The sequence below is a fragment of the Pungitius pungitius genome, chromosome 4 (genome assembly GCF_949316345.1).
Source record: "Pungitius pungitius chromosome 4, fPunPun2.1, whole genome shotgun sequence".
In the NCBI taxonomy this organism is placed as follows: Eukaryota; Metazoa; Chordata; class Actinopteri; order Perciformes; family Gasterosteidae; genus Pungitius; species Pungitius pungitius.
In genome coordinates, this window is record NC_084903.1 from 20,962,599 (window position 1) to 20,984,445 (window position 21,847).

The window sequence follows — 21,847 nt, forward strand, 5'->3', positions numbered from 1 at the left end:
CTGGATACCCGAGTTGGGGACGTGGCCCCGGACAGATGGTGGGAAGGAATTTTTCTCGCTTAACACACACAAGCGGGTCCAGCGCCAGTGATAATTTCCTAACTGTTGGCTATATCAAGGTAAACAAGGCCTTGAAATAACTACACACGCATTACTACTTTGAATAATCAACCATTAATGTTGAGGGACATGGTAAATAGAAAGCTACCAAGTCGCAGTCGATATTCGTGAGAATGATCGACGCCTAACGTCCCGCAGACAAATAGTATTTCAAGACCTTCTATATCAGCATTACAGAGAAGGAGGACAGTGCTGACTTTGGCTCATTAATCAATAATCACAACAAGCCAACCGATACATTTGACATAGACTAATGAAATAATAATCATCATTAGATGAGGAGGACGAAGAAGCAAACACAGAAATACAGCCAAAATGGATATTGAGACTATAGTGAATAACTAATGGGCAACTTTGCTGGACAATTTGGTTGCTGTCTTGTTTACTTGCTTTTCCCTCTGCTGAGAAAGTTAAATATGTGTGCCTCATACATTTAGAGTCAAGCTGAGCTCACTTTGCGCTAAGCAGCCTGCCAATAGCTGGAAAGGAGGCACAGGGTAAGAGAGGAGGGCTGATAAAATGGCTTTTAATTACCAGACAGTGAATGCTGGCCTTCCTTTTCCGTTTTCTCCTCGCAGCTAAGTCAGGAGTTTGATTTCTGATTATTTGGATTGCTGACTGCGCTTCGTCTGTCCTAGTTGCCCCTAAAGCAAAAGGACCTAATGTCAAGTCCGGTGAGAGTGTGTTTGACAAAGTGCCATATAGATCCTCTGCTTTTCATCAGAGGGCAGTGCTGGTGGAGGCATTAATCACAACGCTTGATAGCCCGGCTTTGTTTTCCCTTTTACTCTCCTGTAACAATTCAGGCGCAGTAATAATTTCATGGCATTACATGTAAATCAATGGGTCTTTAACCCAGCTGTTGGTCCATGTGTAATGCGTTAGATAACTGCAGGTCGATGCAATGGACCTCCGACCTTTGTGTGTGCGGATGTGTGTCTGTTGACGGTTGATAATAGACCGACAAGCCGATAGACAGACAGATGTATGGATGGATGGATGGATAGATGTCAGTATGGTCAAGGAGCCTTGATAATTTCACTTTGGTGAAAGTGAGGACCATTCATTCCATATTCAAATATCTGGATCTAACAATTGAGATCAGAAATCAATTATGGTAAGAAATTTCAAAAATATTGCAAGAATTGCACTTATAAAACTTAATCTCACATCGAGGCATGCAGTCCAAGATTAGAAAAATCTATTTTCATGATGCATTCTATTATTCAGTATCAATTCAGTATAAAAGGCTAAGTTGTACACACACATAATAGTCAACCCAGTCTACTTTTATTTGCAAAGCTTTTAAGTCCAAACTTTTTTGACAAAATAACATTGATAACAAGGTTTTTTTTTTGTTAGAATGTAATTTAACAATCCAATACCCAAAACATATAACCTTCACAATAAGGTAAATCAAACATTCGAAAACATTTAAAAATAATGTAGGTTATTCAATATGTTTTGCATATATGTTAGTGAGCAAAACACTTTTTTCATTTCAAAAGTTTTATCTTAATTATTAATCGTGTCTTTACTTTATTTAACTATTTTAATTCAGGCCTCTCGACAGTAGAAGTCATGTTTTGAGTGAATGGACGGATGGACGTCTTTTATTTTGAAATTCCCCAAGCGGATGTTGATTCGGAAACGCTCTGGGAGCAGTTGTGTTTTCTTCTAAACTAGCTCCATGGCTAACAATATCTCCGATGACACGGTGTACAACTTGGCCTCAGCTTGTGGGCAAACACATATACACAGCTAAAGCTAACCCTTTCATGCGGTTATGACGTGAACGAGCTCAACTCTTAACCCTTTCAAATCCCCTGAGCAGGATGCTAGCATCTGTCGTTAGCACACCACTGCAGGAAATTAGCCTGTTAGCTTAAACCGCCGGCCAAGTGTTATGATGTGGCTTCTTCATTCCTCTTTATGCGCACGCTCGATTTAACGTTACCAAACCTCCGCGCAATGGACACCGATGCCATCGTGATCCGCATAATAACGCCTTCGGGGGACATGGACTCGGTCGTCGACTCTCCAGCTCTGCTGAACTTCAACGACTTGCTTGTGAGTCTTTAAGATGCTAACAGGCGGCTAATTAGGTTAGCGTAAACTATTGATTAATGCCAGCGGTTTTCAGTTAAAGTAAGCTCTACTCTAACATTCGTTCAGTTTGGATTGAGCACTTTCTGTGTCTTGACCCCAGCTGACACAGCTCTGCACCGTAAGCATTCATATTTGTGAATGCTAAAACCTGTTTTATTATAATATTCTTCTTCTTCCTGTTTTGTAATTCCCTTTGCTGAACATTTTTCAGGTTGCCATCAGAGATGTCATGCCCGAAGCCACGGTCACTGCCTTTGAATGTTAGTGTCCGCCTCGCACCTGCATTACTTTGACTTATCAACTATCACACGAAATATCGACATGACTTTGAATCATTCGGCTGCAAATCACCTCACAGTTTACCGTCACAATATGTTAACCAACCCGTTGCATCCCTTGTCATTTACTGACTGACGGTGCCTGGAAGCTCCCACTGTTATTATTGATTATCTATATTAGATGTATGTGGTTAGTTCATGTGGATATGGAAGGGAACCCTGTAAGTGAATCCTGCTCTCAACAAATGAACCTCACACATTTTGTTAATATAAATCTTAATCAAAGCGCTGGATTCATCTTTTTATCGGCAAATTCACTTCACATATATTTTTGTCCCATTTAAAGGTCGAAACCTTTTGAATTTATGGCCGACTAAATGACGCAACCACGATACTGCTTTTTGTTCTTTTTGCGTTCCTCAAAGGAACATTTACAGTTTTAAAATAAGTGACATAAGATGAGTTTTTATATGGAAGGAGTAACATACATTTTGTTAACTGTATTGTATTACTTGATACAATATTAGATTGTGTTACATGTTGCGGTTTGCTGTGTGCAGTAGGCTAAACTCATGTCTTACCCCTAAATCCAATCAGTTTAACTTGGACAGCACCTTTCATACAGATTTGTGCAGATAAAAGTTCAGGTGACCGACAAGTCAAAAACCACATGAGTGGATGATGAACCAAAAAAGATAAAAGCGATTCAGCAGTTTAACAATTTGAGGCCGATACACGGAAGACAATGAAATGGTAAAAATGTAAAAAAGATAACTTTTATTCATTAATTTGAAATAAAATGAATGTTGATTAGAAGGGTTTCCTTCCTACTAAGCGTGCCACAGGACAAAGGAGGTTCATCCGATGTAATGCATATATGCCAATGTAAGACCAGGAAGTTCTTTAAAAGCATATCAAAAATGAACTCTGATTTATCTCAGAAACACGTTTAGTTTTGAGTCTTGCCTTTGATAATGAAAGCCGTTTGTCCTTAATTTTTGCAATCCAAATTTTCAGATGAAGACGAGGTGGGGGACAGAATCACTGTAAGAAGTGATGAAGAACTCAAAGCCATGTTGTCATATGTGAGTATATAAACCCATTTTGAATAGTTTCATCACAGACGTTGCACATCCAACTTTTTCACTGATATTTTTATGTGGCAGCTGTTTTTGAGATTATTTCTTTATTCATAATAACTAGTTTGGATGAAAACTTTACACATTAACGTCATACCCGTTGTCTACAACGTTAACATTCACTCAAAGCAACTTTAGTGTTGAATACATTTTTTGTGCCCAAAGACACCAAAAACATACCCAATGGTGAATGGTATTTAAAACAAAAAAACCCCAAAACATTAAATGAAGCACTTGGTGCAATGTGTTCATAAGACGTATAAATGGCACATAAACGCTTACTCGATACGATTGACACATATCGAGTTCGTACTTCTGCGCTGATATTGTCCTCATCTGCAACCAAGCAACCTCTTGAGCTTCAGCCAGTGAGGTCTTTAACCTCAGATAAAACGACGACGACAAAAACAGTTTAGTTATTTTTTGCAGCAACACACTGATGCACAAACTTCCACCAGCCGTTCAGCTCCTCCACCTCGTGCTGCACGTTTTCATATTCCACCATACTTACTGTTCATGGCGCGGACAGTAAGAGTAATGGCGTGTAATGTGTTTCTCTACGAGGTACACTGAAAGCCAAATGAACTGTCAATTTTTATTATTTATTATTCAGTACTTAAAGTTTTGCCTCATTAAAGAGCAAAGCCCCCTGGGCGGCAGAATTGTTCAAAATCTACTTTTCATCTGTGGATGTCTTTTACCCCCCATCAGCTCACAATGATGCTGCTGGAGCCACAGGCACAATTTACTCCTTGTTTTTTGGTCCATTTCTATCATGCATTCACTTGTGGTTGCTTTTTAATCATTAAGTAGCATAGGGTAGCAGGGTGATTAGGAAAAAAAAGACACAGCTGTTGTGCCGATGAGCCTTTGTGAAATGGAGAAGGAAGAAGTATTGACCTCAGCTATTTCTGTTCATCATGAGATGTTTTGAGGCTCTTGTAACTTTTGCTTTAAGTGATCACTGGGCTTATATTTGCACAATATTAATATCAGGATTTTGCTCTATTTTTGCTAATAAAACCACTGTTTAGTCTCCCGACCCACAACCATCCGTTTGGGGAAACTTCCGTGGAACACACGGTGCCGCGATTTCTTTGTGACACCGCTAGAACCCGGCTTACGTGGACAAGGACAAATTTGTGTATTAAGTAATAAAATCATCCTCTTAATGTTAAACATTTTGACAATCTGATACCATATTTTAGGGTTGACCACTTGTGCTTTTACAAAAATAATTTTTTCCAACAAATTCTCATCAATAAAGCGGATATAATGTATTTTTTTCAGCTTTCAATGCACAATGTTTTCTTAATGTTCCAAAAGTCATTTGTTGTTTATTCGGATGACGTGACATATCTTATTCATTTATGACCCTGACCTGCTGCACAAACGTTTAGTACCCACAACACTGCGCTGCCTCGTCCACAGATTTCAAAAGCCGCAATTAATTTTTTACCAAACAAATCCAGGGATGTAATGGCTTTCTGCTCCTCGCGGGACAGGAACGTGCTCAGAAAAAGCTGCTGATCACCTGGAAAAATACGGGCCCCTCCAAAATATAATTTACCCTCGCAAAGTGCTTTAAATGTCTTGAGCAATGGTTATGCATTTCAGCAGTCATTTGCATTTGTACTCTGAGGATTTCTTCCGTGTTGCGGATGTTTGCTGTGGTTTCCATTTGGCCTCCGTAGAGACCACAGTGGATTATTTTTAATTTTTTTTGCCTCAGTGTTGTTAATTCCAGGTGAGCAGACAGCCATTATGTGAAATTAATAGGAATTAAGGGAACCCAACATGTTAGGTGAAAGGTGGTGTAATTCATTAGAGTCTCTCATGGTGGCCTCTCGTGTGCATGTGTTTCTGTGTGTGGATGTCTATGGGTTTATTAATTTATAATTGCATAACCAGCCTAAATATACATGTTTTTTTTTTTTCTTGTTTGAGATCTCTACTCCAACATTGCCCTGGAAAAAAAGAGGCAATGCTCCTTATTGCTGATCAAGAAGAATGCTCAGTTTCGGCACTTAATTAACATCAGTGCGCAGAGGGCATTTATTTTGAAAAGCATTGATTGCCACACGCTCCTGTGAGGCCCACCCGTCTCCCAGGCATCTCTAATCATTGTTCGACACCTTGAAAGACAGACGCCCCAGTTCAAAGTTAAAGACTGGCCTGCGTCAGGTACTAAAAACCAAAAAAAACCAAACATGTGACCTCATCCGCTCCTCGGCTCAGCTCCCCCTGGAGGTAGTGGCTCTGATTCCACCGTTCTCGCTACCATTTCCCCTTAGTCTGCTAATGATGATGAGACCCGCTCTCGCTCTCGCTCTCGCTCTCGCTCTCGCTCTCGCTCTCGCTCTCCCTCTTGTCCCTTAAGGCTGAGCGATGGTATTTGGGATCGGACACTGTTTAGTTATTGGCCAACAATGGAGAATGTCTTTTAATAACACCGCTACTACAGATTAGGTGGTAATTGCAGCCTTAATCAATAAGCTAGCTGAGCGGAAAATTAAAGGTACGTGGAGCCCAAACCCCCCCCCCCCCACCCCCCCTACACACACACACTCACTTTTTGGTATTAGGCCCATTGTTCAGATGTGGCCCAGTGAAAACGCTGGAGGGAGAAAGCAGAGGGCTAGGAGCGAGGAGGGATCTGACAGTGATAAATAGGCCTTTTAATAACAGCTGTGCCACTTGGGCAGCCATTCCGATCCGTTCCCATCCAAGCCGGTCCCAGCGTCCTCCCCCCCCCCCCCCCCCCCCCCCCCACAATGAGGGGGCAAATTTACATATCGCAGCGATGACTTGGTGATTCCTACCGGACTGTGGAGTGAAACGCAATGAACACGTGTCCACTCGCGGCGTTCGTAGAGACGTCGGCGGGATTGTGTCGCCGAAGACGTCTCGCCGCGCGCGTTGCTTTGCAGCCTCGAAAAGAGAGAGAGACGTAAACAAAGCACAAACCGCTTAACAGATGGTTTGGTTAACTGAAACATCAATTATTGCATTGCCTTGGCAAGCATCTGAGAGGCCCCAGTGTGTGTTTGTGTGTGTGTGTGTGTGTGTGTGTGTGTGTGTTAGTCCTGTTTGGTGAGCTGTTTGACCTGCAGCAGAAAAGGGTTAATGCTACACTCCTTCAGAACAAGCCCACAGGGCATTGCTCCTCATCGGCAACAGATTTCAGCCCAGCGTGCTCACATTCTGGGAACGCCGCGGATTTATTCGGACGTCGTTTACATAAACATTTTGTCTGTGTGTGTGTATTCAATAATGATCCCGTGCATTTTCAAACTTGCCGCAGGTTTTCTTCATCCGTTTTTCTTCTTCTTCTTCTTCCTGCTAATCCTTTTCCAATGAACCAAAGTATATTTAAGTTCCAGCACGTGTAATAATCACCTCCTTGTTGACTTTCTTTTCCCCTTCAGTACTTCAACACAATGAATGAGCAACGCATCAACGGGCTGCTGCCGGACCCTCTGCAGATTTTTCCACGAGGTACTGGGTGGCGTCTTGCACTTCATCATGGATTGGTGACGCTCGAAGGCATCATCGTGTCTTTTTGTAATTAATGTTGAAAACGTTGCCACTTTCCCAGTTGAGAAACTTTTAACTCCTTAAAACGAATCCCCGACGCCGCGCTCAAGCAGAGGAGCATCCGGTTGCTCGCGGGAGCAGCGCCGCCTCGGGCAAACATTAAAATTCAGCGGCGCGTCCTGCTATTGTGTTGACAGTCATTTTTATAAATCTACATTTATTTTGCTCCAAGGACAATTGGAAAACCGCGAGCTTATGTTCAGGCCGAGCCTTTTTCCCCAGATCTCTAACGTTGTCTAGTTTCCTTTCGCAGCTGTTTTTTTTTTTTTTTTTTTTAATACATACAAATGTATATATCTTCATGTAGTTTCCTCAACACTTAAAGTCATGCATAATCGCCAACAGGCCCCAAGGGCAAAGTCTATTGTCTCGGCCTCCTCCTCCGCTGTGTATCTGTCCCTCCCTTGCTGTGTGTTTCTGTTTCCTTCCTACCTACCACCAGCTGTCTCAAGAGCCCAACATCTCGATCACTCTCTTGTCTAATTTCAGAGTAACCCTCATTTCATTTCATCTTTTCTTTTTTTTCTCCCTTTACAAAGAACTGATTCCTTTTCGGCACATTTGTAAATGGCCCAGTGATGTGTTCTACAATCTAGTCAATTACTGTTTCAGCCGGCAAGACTCCAGGGATCCGGAACATACATGGCCTGAAGGTACCTATCTCAATAATTGTTTCAGCTGCCTTACACGGAGAACAAGGGGAGGGGAGGGGGGGGGAAGTCGAGGCAAATGGATTGGTAACGCCGTGTTCCACTTATTGAAATGTCAATTGAAGTCGAGGCTCTCCTTTGCTCTCACTCATTCTCCTGCTCGCCTCGTCCATCCGCGTTTGCGTATGCGGGCGGCGGGCTGCGTCTCTGCGCTCGTGTCTCGTGTCTCGTGTGCTCTTGGGTTCTCGTGCCCATTTTTAAAGAGACGAGGTGTCGCGCTAAATCCTCGATTTTCCCCCCCGTCGCCGCCGCCGCCGCAGTGTTATGATCCTCACGTTCCGTGTGATGAGAGGAGAACAAGGTATGGCCAAAGAAGAAGAGGGAAAAAAAAGAGTCTCTAAGAAGACCTCATTGTCCAACCATGAAATTGTCATTAGTCCCCCCTCCCCCCTCCACAGACCTTCCCATTTGATGTTTGGCATATGTTGCTATTGAAACTCATTGCTAATTACCTTGGGTTAAATGACTTGACACCTCCTCCAGCTCTCCAGATGATCCGTGTTAATCCATCTCCATTTCAATGATAAAACCACCTCTCCAAATACTGAAAGTGCTTAAATTAATGTATCCTCTGAGGAGCTTTGGTAAAAACTACTGAACTGTGTCATTTTTCTTTTTTTTTTTTTTTTTTTTTTTTTAAGGTCAAGGGTCTGTTTTGATACGATGTTTAAAAAAAAAAAAAAAAAACTGAAGTCCTTTATTAATCTTTCCCCTCTTTTCTCCTGTTTTAATATACAAATAATTGGCTGTGGGGAGTCTGCTGCGCTGTTTAAATTAGGTCTTCCTGGGCACTAATTAAAGAGAGAATCCCTGTGCTTTACCGGACCCGACACATCGGCCCTTTGACCGCAATTAAATGAGCTATTTTTAGAACACCCTTTTACAAGATCTTGTCTCTTCCGAGGAGCCCTTTTGTAGTAAACATTTATGCAGATGAAGAAATGTAAAGAACAATGCTCCAAGCGAGCCGTGACATTTCTTATGTCTTTACATTGTTGTCCTGGTTCCCCCGTCGATGGCGGCCTTGGGGAACTTTGCTGCTTGTCTTATCGCTCAATCGCTGGTTCTCTCTCCTCTGCCTTTTTTTTTTTAAACCCATATTGTTGTTCTTTCATGCAAATATATTGTTGCGTCTCCTCGCAGTCGCCTCCTCCACGTGGACACCTCTGTGTTTCTTTGCTCGCTGCTACAAAAAGGCAATTAACCTCCAGGCTGAGGAGCGTTTGTTCGGGGCGGGGTGGGGGGTCCGGCCATATGTACCACTCGGCGTGCGCGGCCGTCTGTGTGGCCGTGTGTCCTTTTACATTTGTGTGTGTTTCCAAACCTGCAGGTTAATACAAGACCTAACCCAGCCAATGACTGCACTCCTTCCATCCCAGACGCCATGACCAACAACAGGTGAGCTGGGGCCCGGGGCGGGAGGAGCACGCTCCAGCAGCTGGATTAAGCTCCAGCAGCTGGATTAAGCTCCAGCCGCTTTAGTTGACAGATTAGAGCGGAGCGACGCCTGCGATACCTTTTGCGTCAGCTGTGTGCTGTGTTTCCTTCCTCCAGCTTAAAAAAATCCTCCGCCGAGCTGAAGAGGATCCTGACGAACGGGCAGGTGAGGCTTGAGTCTTGAGTTGAGGTAGATTTCTGCACTCGTTTCCACTTTTCTGCACTCGTTTCTTTTCTTCCGTGACGCCTATGGGCTTGTTGTGCAGAGTGTTTATCTGGTTGTTGTCTCTTCACTGCAGGAGATCTGTGGGTGTCTAGGCTCAAGCCTGCTTCAGTCATGTGCCTCTTTCATAAAACGCTCTTTCTCTTGCTCAAACACACACACACACACACACACACACACACACACACACACACACACACAGGTGGGTCAGGGAGATGATTAAGCCACGTCCTCTCAGGTTTCTGCTGTAACAGAGTGAACTAATAGAGCTGTTCTCCTCCATCCCTTCATGCAGCTCTTCTCACTCTCCTTACTGCCCTCCTCTCGCCACATCATCAAATCAATCGACACGCGTGTGCGCTGTGTGTATGTATGAAGCCGGGCTTCCCCCGGCCTATACACAATGTCATTTAACAGCCCCAGGTATATTTTTCATTTGATTATACATTTTAATTCGATTAATTAATGTACATGGATTTTTAGCGATTGCAGCGATTAGATTATTTTAAGTCATCCGTAGCACTTTTTTTGCACGGACGGACCAAGCGCCAATTCTAACATCGTCGAGTTGAACTTCCCCTGCAGACAAATCCTCAATTAAACTCCACATCAGCGTCTCACCGACTCACCCGAGCACAATGTCATGTTATATACATTTCTACAGCAAACGCTGTATTGATCTCCTCTCCTGCTGCTTACCATCTGCCTCATCTCCTTATGTTGCTGAACTTGGCGTGACCTGAACGCGCGTCTCGCTTTTAGCCTCCGGTGACGATGTCTTTTCTCTCTCTCTCTCTGTCTCTCTCTCTGTCTCTCCTTACTTCCCCCACTCTGCCTCACCTGTGTAGTTACACATGTCCTCCACTGGTTGCATGTCTTACGTTGTAACAGCTAAGTGCCATTATTGTACATCTGTGTCCACAGATAAATGCTCAAGATATCCACTATCAAGAGCAGCTCGGCCATGGGAACGGAGGCACGGTGTACAAGTAAGTCCTCGCTGGCTACAAGGCCGCGGCACAATAACAGATGGCGACGCGGCGGTGATGTGCTTGTCGGAGCGAGTGAGAGGGTGTGAATGATTTATTCAGGGTTGTTGAAGCCTCTATAGGACGGAGAATATAAAGGAAGAACGTCGCCCATTTCAGGCTGATGAGTGCGGTGCGATTCTTGACTTTTCAAGCTTTTTCAGTCTTTACGAGGAGCAAGTTGTCTGAAGGGTATCCCCCCCCCCCCCCACCCCATTGTTCATCCACCCTCCCTCCGTTCCTCCGTCCGTCCATTTATCTCTCACGGTTGGGGTGTGACATCCATCAGGGTGGTTTGTGTCTTTACCTCCATTTATTTATTCTGCTCTGAAGGTTGCAAACGTATATGATATTGATTTGGGGCTGTAAAGTATGACAGCCATTGACCTAATCTGTCTATAGTTCCGCACATTACCTGCCACGACGGAGGGGGGGGGGGGGGGGGGGGGGCGTGCTCCGTCCTCTCCGGCTAGACAAATGTATTACTGCCCCGCTGGCGTTATGACAAGGTTGGCATTTGTGTGCGCTCGCTCTATCCTTCTTTTCACCACCTTGTGTTTTCTCCCTCTCATCAATCCTCAGCTATTGAGCTGTTTTATTGAGATTGAAGTATTGATCACTGCTTAGACTGACCTTGACTTGACGGAGTGGTCCGCCTCCGAGTCCCCACGAACCCACTAAATGTCCCCCTCCAGCAAATCTTCAAAACGGCCTTTTTTATATTTTCACCTCCTTCTTACCCAACCACCTCTTACTGTTTTATGATGTTGGGATAGTTTCATTAAGAGGCAATCTTTCATAGTTGTAGGAGAATAAGATTGCTCATCAGTTTGGCACCAAAAAAAGGGTTACACTGCAGTGGGGAAGGCCAATATTGCAAGCCCAACAACTTTTTAGTCAATTTAGTACAGCAAAAAAAAATCCATATGCTTTGGTGCTGAAATGTTTATGGTTGGAAGAAGAATATAAAAAAAACAACAACCGGATGTTTGTGCTATTTTGATGTGGTAGAATGTGTTTTTATTCCATGCTTATTTGAGTTAAAGTTTCTCTACATCATATTGAGCACATTAATACAGCAGCTATACTTCATTAATATTGCGGTGCTAGCCACGAGCGCCTTATTCAGCGGCTACAGCTGATAGCGCTTTTCTGACCCCCCCCAATAGAATGTAGTCCGGTTTATGAGCTACTTTATTTGCTCCTTCAGCCTTCCAGAAATATCTTCGCTGATATCAACATTTCCCCACTCTGCGGAGGACATCTGGCGGGATAGAGGCTTTTCCTTTTATGCATCAACAAATGCTTTTTCCAGAAACTCACAGGGTACCTGTTCCGTCGTAAGTCCACAGCGGGGCTTCTTTTTTTTTTCCTCCCGAATACCACAGCTGCATCCCTCCCGGTCTGCCGGTCGCCTCCTGCTGTGTCAGCAGTGGCTCAGCCGGCAGCACTTGTGTCCTGAGCTGCATCCTCCTCCTGCAAACGTGGTAGGAATGGGTTCACTTCATGACCCCACGCAGCCCGAGACGTGACACCGGAGAGGCCGACTCTGGGTTGAAAGCTCAGAACTTTCCGAGTAGAGCGCTAAATGCAAGAGATGCCAGTAGGTAGTGGAGAACACCATCAATACGAACGCGTCTCGGTGCTGAAGCCGCAGCGGCGTTGCTACACAGTTCAGATCCGCCCTGACTTCTTGTCCAAATTACACGCCTGCATTTAACATGTGGAAAATACATGATAACCTGTTCAAAAGCCCTCTCCTCTCATTTGCTTATTTTAGGACATAAAACAGCGACAAAAGCTCCATCGTGCTGTCCATTATTCTGACGTAAAACTATATCGTCATTCTCACATTCTCTCGTTATATAAGAGAGAAGGCAGACACATTTAAGACCAATATAGCGATGTAGTTTAAAAAAAAAAAAAAAAACCCGTCTGCATACTCATCGAGGGCCATGGCAGGTTTGAGAGAGCCATTCCCTGTCGTCTTCCAACTCTACCATGTGGTCCTGTTAATATCGGGCTTATCGTGTGTGAAAGCACTACCAAAGGCTCCCCCCACCTTTTTAACCTCTTAGCCCATTTATGACCCTGAGCCATTTAGACTCAATTGGATGTTACCAACACCGCAGCCCTCCATAACCACGCGCTGACCCCGCCATCCATCAATGTCGGCCTTTGTTTTTTTTATTACACACTCTCTCTGAGGTCCATCTTGTCCGGCAATCTAACTGACTCCGCGGCTTATAAATACAATAACAAGGCTACGCAGGCCATTGGTGACTCTGGGATCCAGCAGTGCAGTTAAAAAAAACAAGCACCTCTGCCTCGCCTGCGACTGTGGTGACATCCACTCACACAGGAACAAAGCTCTTCATTAATTGGTCTCGTATCCAGATAGGTTGCGATTGTATCTCGAGCTACTTGAATGGAATCAATGTTTACAGCTGTTGTCTTTGGTGCAGAATAGTTAGACTCAGAACTCCGCTTGTCGTTTTAAATAATTTGATGGTTTTTGTTTTTTTGGCTCCTTGGTTAATTCTCCAGATTATTAGGTTCAATTATCTAATGTTGAGGGGACTGAAAAAAAGCCTCATTTAGTGTTTTCAAGCCTCAAGCTATTGAAATAATTTAGGAAGTGATATAAAATTATTGAATATTTGATATCCAATCTTGGTTAGTGTGGCACAACGATGTTCCAGATGTTTTTTAGTTTTAGTTTTAAATGATACGTAGTATAAACTGTGAAAGCCACAAAGCCACAACGAAGTCATAAAGAACACTTGGTACACACTGCTTCAAAGCCTGCCTGCAGGTGTTGTAGGACGTACCTGTTTATTAGCTCTAACGGCTTGTAGAAAGCGACCTTGACTTGTCTAAATCTGCATAAATCGCTCTCGCCTGTGTCGGGTAGGAAAGCCATTATCGCCGCATAAGGTGAGAGAGTCGGGGGGGGGGGGGGGGGGGGAGCGAATGGCTGCCCGTCGTCCATGTGGCGGTGTAAAAGTACCCCGTCAGCCCTGATGCGCGAGGCCGGTCACTCTGACCCGCAGCCCTAACTCCAGAGACAAAGAGAGAGGCCTATGAATACTGCATGATGGAGCTTTTATTACAGAGCGGGCTGGAGTGTAAATAAGATCCAGGCAATGGGGCACGTTTACTGGGGTCAGATCAAGGGAAGTGGCGGGGAGGGGTGGCTATGTAACCTTGTCCCCACGTCTCCCGCTGTCACACGCCTGTCACTGTAACTCATATGTGGGGGGGGGGGGGGGGGGCTCGGCCCTGAGCCGGTCAAGGGCAGTCTGAGAATAAAGCTTTAACAAAGCAGTACTCACACCACGTCTCCAGGCCCATATCAAGCCCTTAAAATGTATTGGCTTCGACTTGGGGAATTCAAAACTCTTGTATAACTAACTAGGACATCTGTTTAATGTGTGCACAATGCACATGCAGCGCTTTTGGGCCAGTTGTCCATCGACGCTTTCTTCACAGCCACCAAACGGGTTTGGATAAGTGACTCCTATAACCTCAATTTAAAAAAACAACACAAAAAAAAACACTCACGGTAAACTTGTACACATGCCCACAAACAAGTGTTAAAGAGGGAGAGGGATGGACTCGGCCACGGGCGATGTGTAGAGACTTCTCATTGAGAACGAACTACAAGAGTAGATCGGAGGAGACTTCATTTCCTTTCAGGCTCCCTTACACGCACACACACGCACACGCACAGCCAGTGTTTAACACGTCTATCCCTGCGATCTTGCCTCAATTAACATCTTCATCTTAATTAAGTGGCAGCACTCATGCTTAACCGATATTGATTGGAGCTTTAAAGGAAGACGGAGACATCAAAATGGAAACAAGGCCGTCAGCCGTATGTGTAACGAGCTCTTTTACCAAAAAAGATCACACTGAAGACCAGAAGCACTCGCTCACTGACCACTGAATTCACGAGACGGCTTGTGGGCAGTCCTCACGCCGAAAACCTTCGGGTGTATCATTTGCTGTTCAACATCTTTTGTTTTTACTATTTGAAATTGGACCGTTGCTGAGAGATCCGTAAGCTGCCGCTCAGGGAGCGCCGCAGCCGGCCACCAGTTGTTTACCTGTGCGTAATCACCTGCCGTGGCGCTAATAGGCGGCATTAATTAAAGGCCCCGGGGTATTTTAGGTGTCCGGCCCGAAGGAGCAACGCGAGCCTCTTTCCGATCCCCGAGGAGGCGCGTTAATCACACCCTCGGCGTCGTGCTCGCTCTCTCTCTCTCTCTCCAGAAGGCCCCCCCCCCCCCCCGTTCCCCCGATCAGCTGACAGCTGTCGGGCGGTGTTTGTCCTCGAGGGTTGTGTGCTGAGAGGCACCGAGGTGTTGTCACCGGGGCTGTAAACTTACCTTCGAGGGCTGTAACTAAAGCCGGGCGTTTGGCATTAAGGAGTTTGATAATTAAATCATTCCGGGGGCCGGTCTGCGGCCCCGCTGCTTGGCGTGCAACTCAAAACTCCCGTCTGGAACATCGGGCTACGTGGCTGGGTCTGGTTCTGGCTGGTGACTTCTCACCTTCAGCAGAGACCACATTGGCATTTTGTCACGCTCATTTTAAGGGAGTTTTTAGTATTTCATAAAATTGCCATTCATGTGATTTTTATTACCCGTCTCTTGAACTCTATCACCATGTTTAGTACATTGCGTGCACAGACCTAAACCGAAAATATGCACGACCAGAGCTTCTCACTTGGAATAGAAGAAGAACAAGGAGAACTTTAAACATCTTGTCCTCTGTCCCTGTAGAGCGTACCATCTCCTGGGCCAGCGGGTTTTAGCTGTCAAGGTGAGAACTCTTTCCATGTCGATGACATCACTTCCTCTTGCAATAAGTGACCCCTTGTCTGAAGCCTCAAAATAACTTATTCGTGTCGCGTTAATCAAAGGCTACACTCCCTCATTTGTGTTGGCTGTTGTGATTACAGGTCATTCCGCTGGACATCACAGTGGAATTACAGAAGCAGATCATGTCAGAACTAGAAATTCTCTACAAGGTCAGTTTGACTTGTTCTTCTTTACAGAAACAATTTCTCTTTTTCTCCACTGGCTGTTGCTGTCCCATCAGATCTCTATTGCTTGTAATGAGTCACGAAGCGCCATTTATCCAAAAAAAAGCTTCCATGTAGAGTTAACAGATCACAGTCAGTGAATTTCTTTCCTCTGTGAGCATGCAAACCCACTTCATTTGGGCAAAGGTATATACATATATATTATGCCCTTTCCCCATGCATCACGTTTGGAACCAAATTGTACTTTTTTTAATGTCCAAAAGGAGAATAGTTGCTGGACTTGATCCGGACACTTGCTACCATCACTTCACAATCCGTCACCGCTTTTGTTCGATTTACTGATCACTTTTTTGCTCAAATTCCTAACGAGGCCGAAGCAGAAACCAATCCCTTTTTATGTGCTGCGGATGCATATTTTGTCACGCTCTTTAGTGATCACGCGGTCTCTTCTTGTTTTCGGTTTGCAGTGCGACTCGCCGTACATCATCACTTTCTTCAGTGCCTTCTTCGTAGAGAACCGGATATCCATATGCACCGAATTCATGGACGGTGAGTTTCTCTGCCTTTCAAGCGTGTGTTTTGTCTTTGTTGGACCATGCGTGTGTGTGTGTGTGTGTGAGAGAGGGACTTCGGGGAACTGTCCCCTGTCCATTTACACGTCTGCCCATCAAGAGAGCGTCTTATCGCTGCTTAGCATGCCCGCGCGCTAAAAGCTACAAGGGCGCAAGAGTTCTCCAACTTAAAGTGCATTTTTACGCGTGTTTCTAGATTGGTGTGAGATGGGGGACTCTCTTATGTTTTTAGTGTGTGCGTGTTTGTCCGAGTGTGCGTTAATGCAGTGATTCCCCTGTTTCACACGTACGGCACCTTGTCAGCAAACTCGGTCGAACCTCTCAGCACTCTTTTATTTCGCGGAACTTTTCTGTGTTTTAAATTTCCTCGCATGAGAAAACATCAACTCAAGTCTCGTGTGAAGGGGAATTTTGCCTAAAATGTATTTATTATTCATATCGAAGTACATTTTAAACAAAACTTTGAATGTGTTCTCTGCATTTCAACCATCTTAAATATTACTAAGTTATTATTTACTGTCCGAGAGGATCAAAAGTTACTTTTTGACAACCAAATGTTGGTTAATCTAATTTAGATTTTTTTTTCTGGATGGTTGGTGCAATCGGTATGGCCAACACAAATTAGATTTAGTGAAATTGCCGTTTGGAAGTTGGTGAATACATTTGACAGAATGTCCCCTTTGGTGTTTTGCAGGTGGTTCTCTTGACGTGTACAAAAGAATTCCAGAGCACGTGCTGGGGAGGATCGCCGTGGCAGTACGTTTTCACAAAATACTCAAAATCCCCTTTTACTGAAGCGTACCGGAGTCATTTTAAATGCGACCCGTTATTCGTTTGCCAGATACCGAAACCGCTGTGAGGAATATGTCTCTCGCCTCTATTTGGATGGACAAAGTCAGCGTTGTTATCCTCCCCTTTCTAATCTTTGTAAAAACCTACCGGTGTGATAGAAATGGCCTTGATGTTGATTAATGCCTGTCTCTTTTCCACACTCATTACCCTTCTCTTGTCTCCATTGCCTCTCCCCCCCCCCCCCCCGAACTTCTTCCGTAATCAAACAATGACAGCTATTTAGTCAGTGTTAATTCTAATTCACAGCTTTCCCTCCTTTCCACTGTCACAGTTGTTAATTATCGCAGAAGGAAAAGCACCCAAGAGGGTGTGAGCCAAGCTGCAGACTGCCGCGTTGCTGCACTCACACCACCAGCTTTTGAGGCAGCAGGACTTCAGAGAGCTTTTGTGCTTTCTTAATTTACCACAGAGGTTGTCGTGCATCAGAGACGGCTGACAGGAGCCTAGAGGCTTGGTTTCAGAAGCTCCCCTTTTTTCCCGTAAAAGGAAAAAGCAGCTTCACACAATGGGAACTGAGTAATACTTAAAGTGAATTATAATGATGATATGGCTCGTGGATGAATCTAGCCGGTCGCAGCCTGCCAGTCATTGTAGCCATTACGCCTCTAAGGAGGAGCAATGAGGAGGCCTCCTTGCTGCTAACAAACTCAAAGCTTCTCCTTCAAACGTGAAGTAGCAACGTCTCCTCCTCAATGGCCTCTAAAGAGTTGGCTCACCCGGCGAAGGAACCTTCTCGCGGTCGCTTGTATCTGCACTCCTATTATTTTTAATATTCTTTATATAATGTATATTTCCATTAAAAAGCGGCCTGGGTCTCCTCTCCACTGTGCAAGGACTTCGCATGAAGGCTAATTGGTGTCTGCACACCCTCTGGTCCTCGTTTGAGAAACGGATTGCCAATCGAAGGGCAACGTCAATGCAACATTTAAAAGACACGCGTGAACCATGACGGCTCAGCAGCGTCCAGACCGTTCCGTAGTTCAGGATGAACAATTAGTGATTCTGGTTTTCAGGTCACCGTCAATTCTCTCTGACCTACAAGTTAAGTTTGAATAGTTCAACAAGAGCTGAACTCCCCCACCTTAGGCAAGACAATTAATCATTATTAATCCAAATATGCTGGTTAAATGATGATCTATTTTTACCTTTCATTTGTGTATCTAGGTAGTCAAAGGCCTGACATATCTGTGGAGCCTGAAGATACTTCACAGAGGTGAGTAAGGTAGTGTTGAAAAAAAAGAGCAGAGTTGATAAAGCTGCAGAGTGCTGATGTTGCAGTTCTTTCAAGCAGTTTGTCTCTGCAGATGTCAAGCCTTCCAATATGCTGGTGAACACCCGAGGACAAGTCAAGCTCTGTGACTTTGGTGTCAGCACACAGGTACACTGATTTGTGTGTGTGTGTGTGTGTGTGTGTGTGTGTGTGTGTGTGTCTGCATCACCACAGTCCTGTGCAATCTGCATATGGTCAACATTTCAATCACTGCATTCATTTTCCACTCAAAACATCGCTGCCGTCCCAAGGGTCTTCCTCTCACATTAACTCTCCCGCCCACCTCCATTGTTGTGCACCCCCCCCCCCCCCCCCCCCAAAAAAAAATCGCTTGTTATAATTATGACACACACACACAAACACAACGGCAAAGCCTCATTGCTATGTATTCAGTAGATGTGGGGAAAGCGTGCGTAGCAGACAAAAGCCGTGTGTGTGTGTGTGTCTGTGTGTGTGTGTGTGTGTGTGTGTGTGGCGGTGCAATGTAATCATCAGGGACGGACCTTCAATGTTCCCAAAAACATCAACCCTGAGGACTCTGACTCCCTTTTCACACACACACACACACCATCCTTCCTTTGGCAAATTGTTTTTCATTTTTAACCTCTACTTTCTTATCCGAGGTGAGTTTATATTGTGCACGTTTAACACTCGCTGCAGTCCCTTGTCCTCTGTCTTTTCTGTGGTCCGTTTCCTGTTTATCGCTCTTTCACAAATACACACTGCCCCTCCCCCTCACAGTGTAGGAAGAAAAAAAAAACACACAGCCATGAGGGAACAGACACTCATTATCACAGTCCTGTCATTGATGGCATGTGCCATTGTGTCCACACACACACACACACACACGCACACACACACACTAATGGCTGTTTGTCTTATTCCTGCTCCCCTGTGCGAGGGTTGAGCCCAAAATATCAACCTGACATGTCAATAGATTTAGAGAATGTGGTTGTATCCCCTGACATAGGACAACGGAGTAATGACTCCCATGATTATTATTTAGAAGGTTGCTTCAGGTATCTTGTCAGCGGAATACTGTATAAACCACTCCATGCTCAACCATTTGCTTATTCCCCGTGAATTCATTCATCTCGCAGTTGGTGAATTCCATCGCCAAAACGTACGTGGGGACTAACGCCTACATGGCGGTGAGTGACCCTTTGACTCGTTTAAAGTTCCACACTGAGTGCAGGAATCACAGCATCTAACTTCTGTCCCCACCGTTTTTTTTTTTTTTCTTCTTTCTTTTGCTCCACAGCCAGAGAGGATCTCCGGAGAACAGTATGGTATCCACGCAGACGTCTGGAGTCTGGGGATCTCCTTGATGGAGGTGTGTGACAAATCCCAGCCGACGTGGTTCTTTTGCACTTTGTGCAGTATGTATTTAGGCCGACGGTTCGTTGATGCACGTGTGTGAATTAGTATCTAACTGCAGTGCTTGAACGAACCCGGTACGCTTTTTACAAAAAATTTGTTTTCAGTGCAGAGCTCCCCGGTTTGTTGTCACTCCGACCCTATTGATCCTGTCCCCTCTGCAGTGATACAAATGATTTGGGCTTCTGCCTCGCCTTCGCTCGCCAATAATGTTTAATGTCGTTACAATTACAACAGTAACAGATGAGTTCAGCGGGGAAGTAGCCGCGTCAAAATTATTGACGTGATCTCTGCGTGATAAAGATGGAGTCGTGGAGCAGTGCCCCCCCCCCCCCCCCCCACGGCCCGGTGGATGTTGTGCAATAATAATAATCAAGTGGCTCACAGTCCCACTTCCTCCGGATTGATCTCCAGCCCACGAGTTGGTCTTTTGATGTTTTAATAACGTAATGCTGCCAATAAGCTGCCCTTGTCCCAGATGAAAAATGCCCACCCAAAGTGAATTGCCAAATGTCAGGGAGAGCTGCCCCCCCCCCCCCCCCCCCGCCCCCCACCCCTCCTCCACTGCCAAAATAACACCCCTTACATACAAGCATAGCACAATCCCGCCTTGCTTCTCTTTATCCTTCCATTTTGTTCTCCGCAGGTAGTAATCAGGGGGGGGGGGGGGGGGGGCTATTAACTAATAGCTGATGTTGTTTGATGAGGAAGTGTTATCAGCAGGTGGGCAGTAAGCTTACCTTCAAAGACAGAAAGTCTCGAGCGCCGCATGCATCAGTAGCTCTTTGCACAATTGTGTCTTGAATTCGATGGCGAGGGAAAGACGTGGTTGCGTTGCGTTACTTTGCTCTGGCGCTGGACGGACTCGACCTCAACCCAAATGTTATTTATTATATAAAATGTCTCAAGGAAAATATCAGAATATCCTGCAGCACTGATCCTTTCTCTCTTCTTCACACAGTTGGCGCTAGGCATGTTCCCCTATCCACAGGTGAGCTATTGTCAGGGTTTCATTTCATTTCTTTTTATTGTAAAAGGGGGGTTGAACAGATTAGGAGTTAATTATCTATTTAATGAGGTCTCTATTACAATCATTGTCAGATTTTTGCTGTACTACAAAACAGTCACTACTCAAGAAAAATCCCTGGATGGGATTAAGAGGTCTGTTGACCTTAAAATATAATCTTCTATCGTCTAGATGACTCTCTTCAACTTTTGAATTTTAGAATCTACTCTTTGGGGCTTTTTTTTTTTTCTTCATTACACTAAGTTAAAATCCTGCTCAAATGTAATTGCCGGCCTCCGACGTGACTCCCCAATCCCATCAAGTCTTAATTAGGCCTTTAAGATGGGTTTATCTCACTAATCCCTAGCGGAGCAATCTAAATATGGTTACCTCAGGTTACCTCAGGTTACCACCTGCCCTCACGGTGTCACCATGTGAGGGAATGGATTTGATCTAAATTTCAGCGTGATGGTGTGAAAATGAAGCTTTGTAAATAAGTCCATGAGCTTCCTGTGGACTTGTCGTTGTGCGACTCTCGGACTGCTCAGTCGGTCAAATGAAGCTTCTTTGTCGTTCATTACAAAAGCGGAGTGTGATGGAACCACCTGAGCCCCCCTCCCCTCCCCCTCCCCCCTCCATCCGCAGCGCTGCATAATTCACCGCTTTCTTACACGTTGTTCAGTACTCTTCCTGCGAAAGAGAAAATCTTCCTAAACATTGGAGTCAAAGGTCAAATGAGACCTCAAACCTTGCATCCATTCATTAAACTTTACTGAACTTTTTTTTTTTTTTTAGGGGATGGGATTTTTTTTTTATGTCACCAACCTTAACTTGAAGATCCCATTAATGTCAACTATGATGTGTTGTACTGTTCTTATACAGCTTTTCAGCTGGCTTTCGTTGAATCCAGGTCAGCCATCGATACCGATGACCATTTATTAGGATCGTCTTCATCACACTGGGGGGGGGCAACGGGTTGTGATATTCCAGTCGTGATGTAGCTATTTATTATTTTACTGTTGATCAATATTTCTTCAGCCATGGCTAAAAGCGCCCTTGGTGCGATGGAGCAAAGGTGT

The 21,847-nt window shown here is 44.7% G+C and overlaps 1 protein-coding gene across 1 annotated transcript in view; it reads left to right on the top strand.

Moving 5' to 3' along the window:
* Positions 1-1,740: 1,740 nt before the first annotated feature.
* The window catches only part of map2k5 (mitogen-activated protein kinase kinase 5), a 36,709-nt gene continuing 16,602 nt past the window's right edge, over positions 1,741-21,847 (top strand). The window contains exons 1-17 of the mRNA XM_037455994.2: positions 1,741-2,190; positions 2,441-2,489; positions 3,525-3,592; positions 7,075-7,144; positions 7,856-7,896; positions 9,284-9,351; positions 9,508-9,556; positions 10,538-10,602; positions 15,429-15,468; positions 15,608-15,676; positions 16,159-16,240; positions 16,958-17,019; positions 18,280-18,328; positions 18,420-18,493; positions 19,486-19,536; positions 19,647-19,718; positions 20,724-20,753. Coding sequence (XP_037311891.1) covers positions 2,053-2,190; positions 2,441-2,489; positions 3,525-3,592; positions 7,075-7,144; positions 7,856-7,896; positions 9,284-9,351; positions 9,508-9,556; positions 10,538-10,602; positions 15,429-15,468; positions 15,608-15,676; positions 16,159-16,240; positions 16,958-17,019; positions 18,280-18,328; positions 18,420-18,493; positions 19,486-19,536; positions 19,647-19,718; positions 20,724-20,753 — 1,077 coding nt within the window. The 5' untranslated portion in view covers positions 1,741-2,052. The remainder of the gene's footprint in view (positions 2,191-2,440; positions 2,490-3,524; positions 3,593-7,074; positions 7,145-7,855; positions 7,897-9,283; positions 9,352-9,507; positions 9,557-10,537; positions 10,603-15,428; positions 15,469-15,607; positions 15,677-16,158; positions 16,241-16,957; positions 17,020-18,279; positions 18,329-18,419; positions 18,494-19,485; positions 19,537-19,646; positions 19,719-20,723; positions 20,754-21,847) is intronic.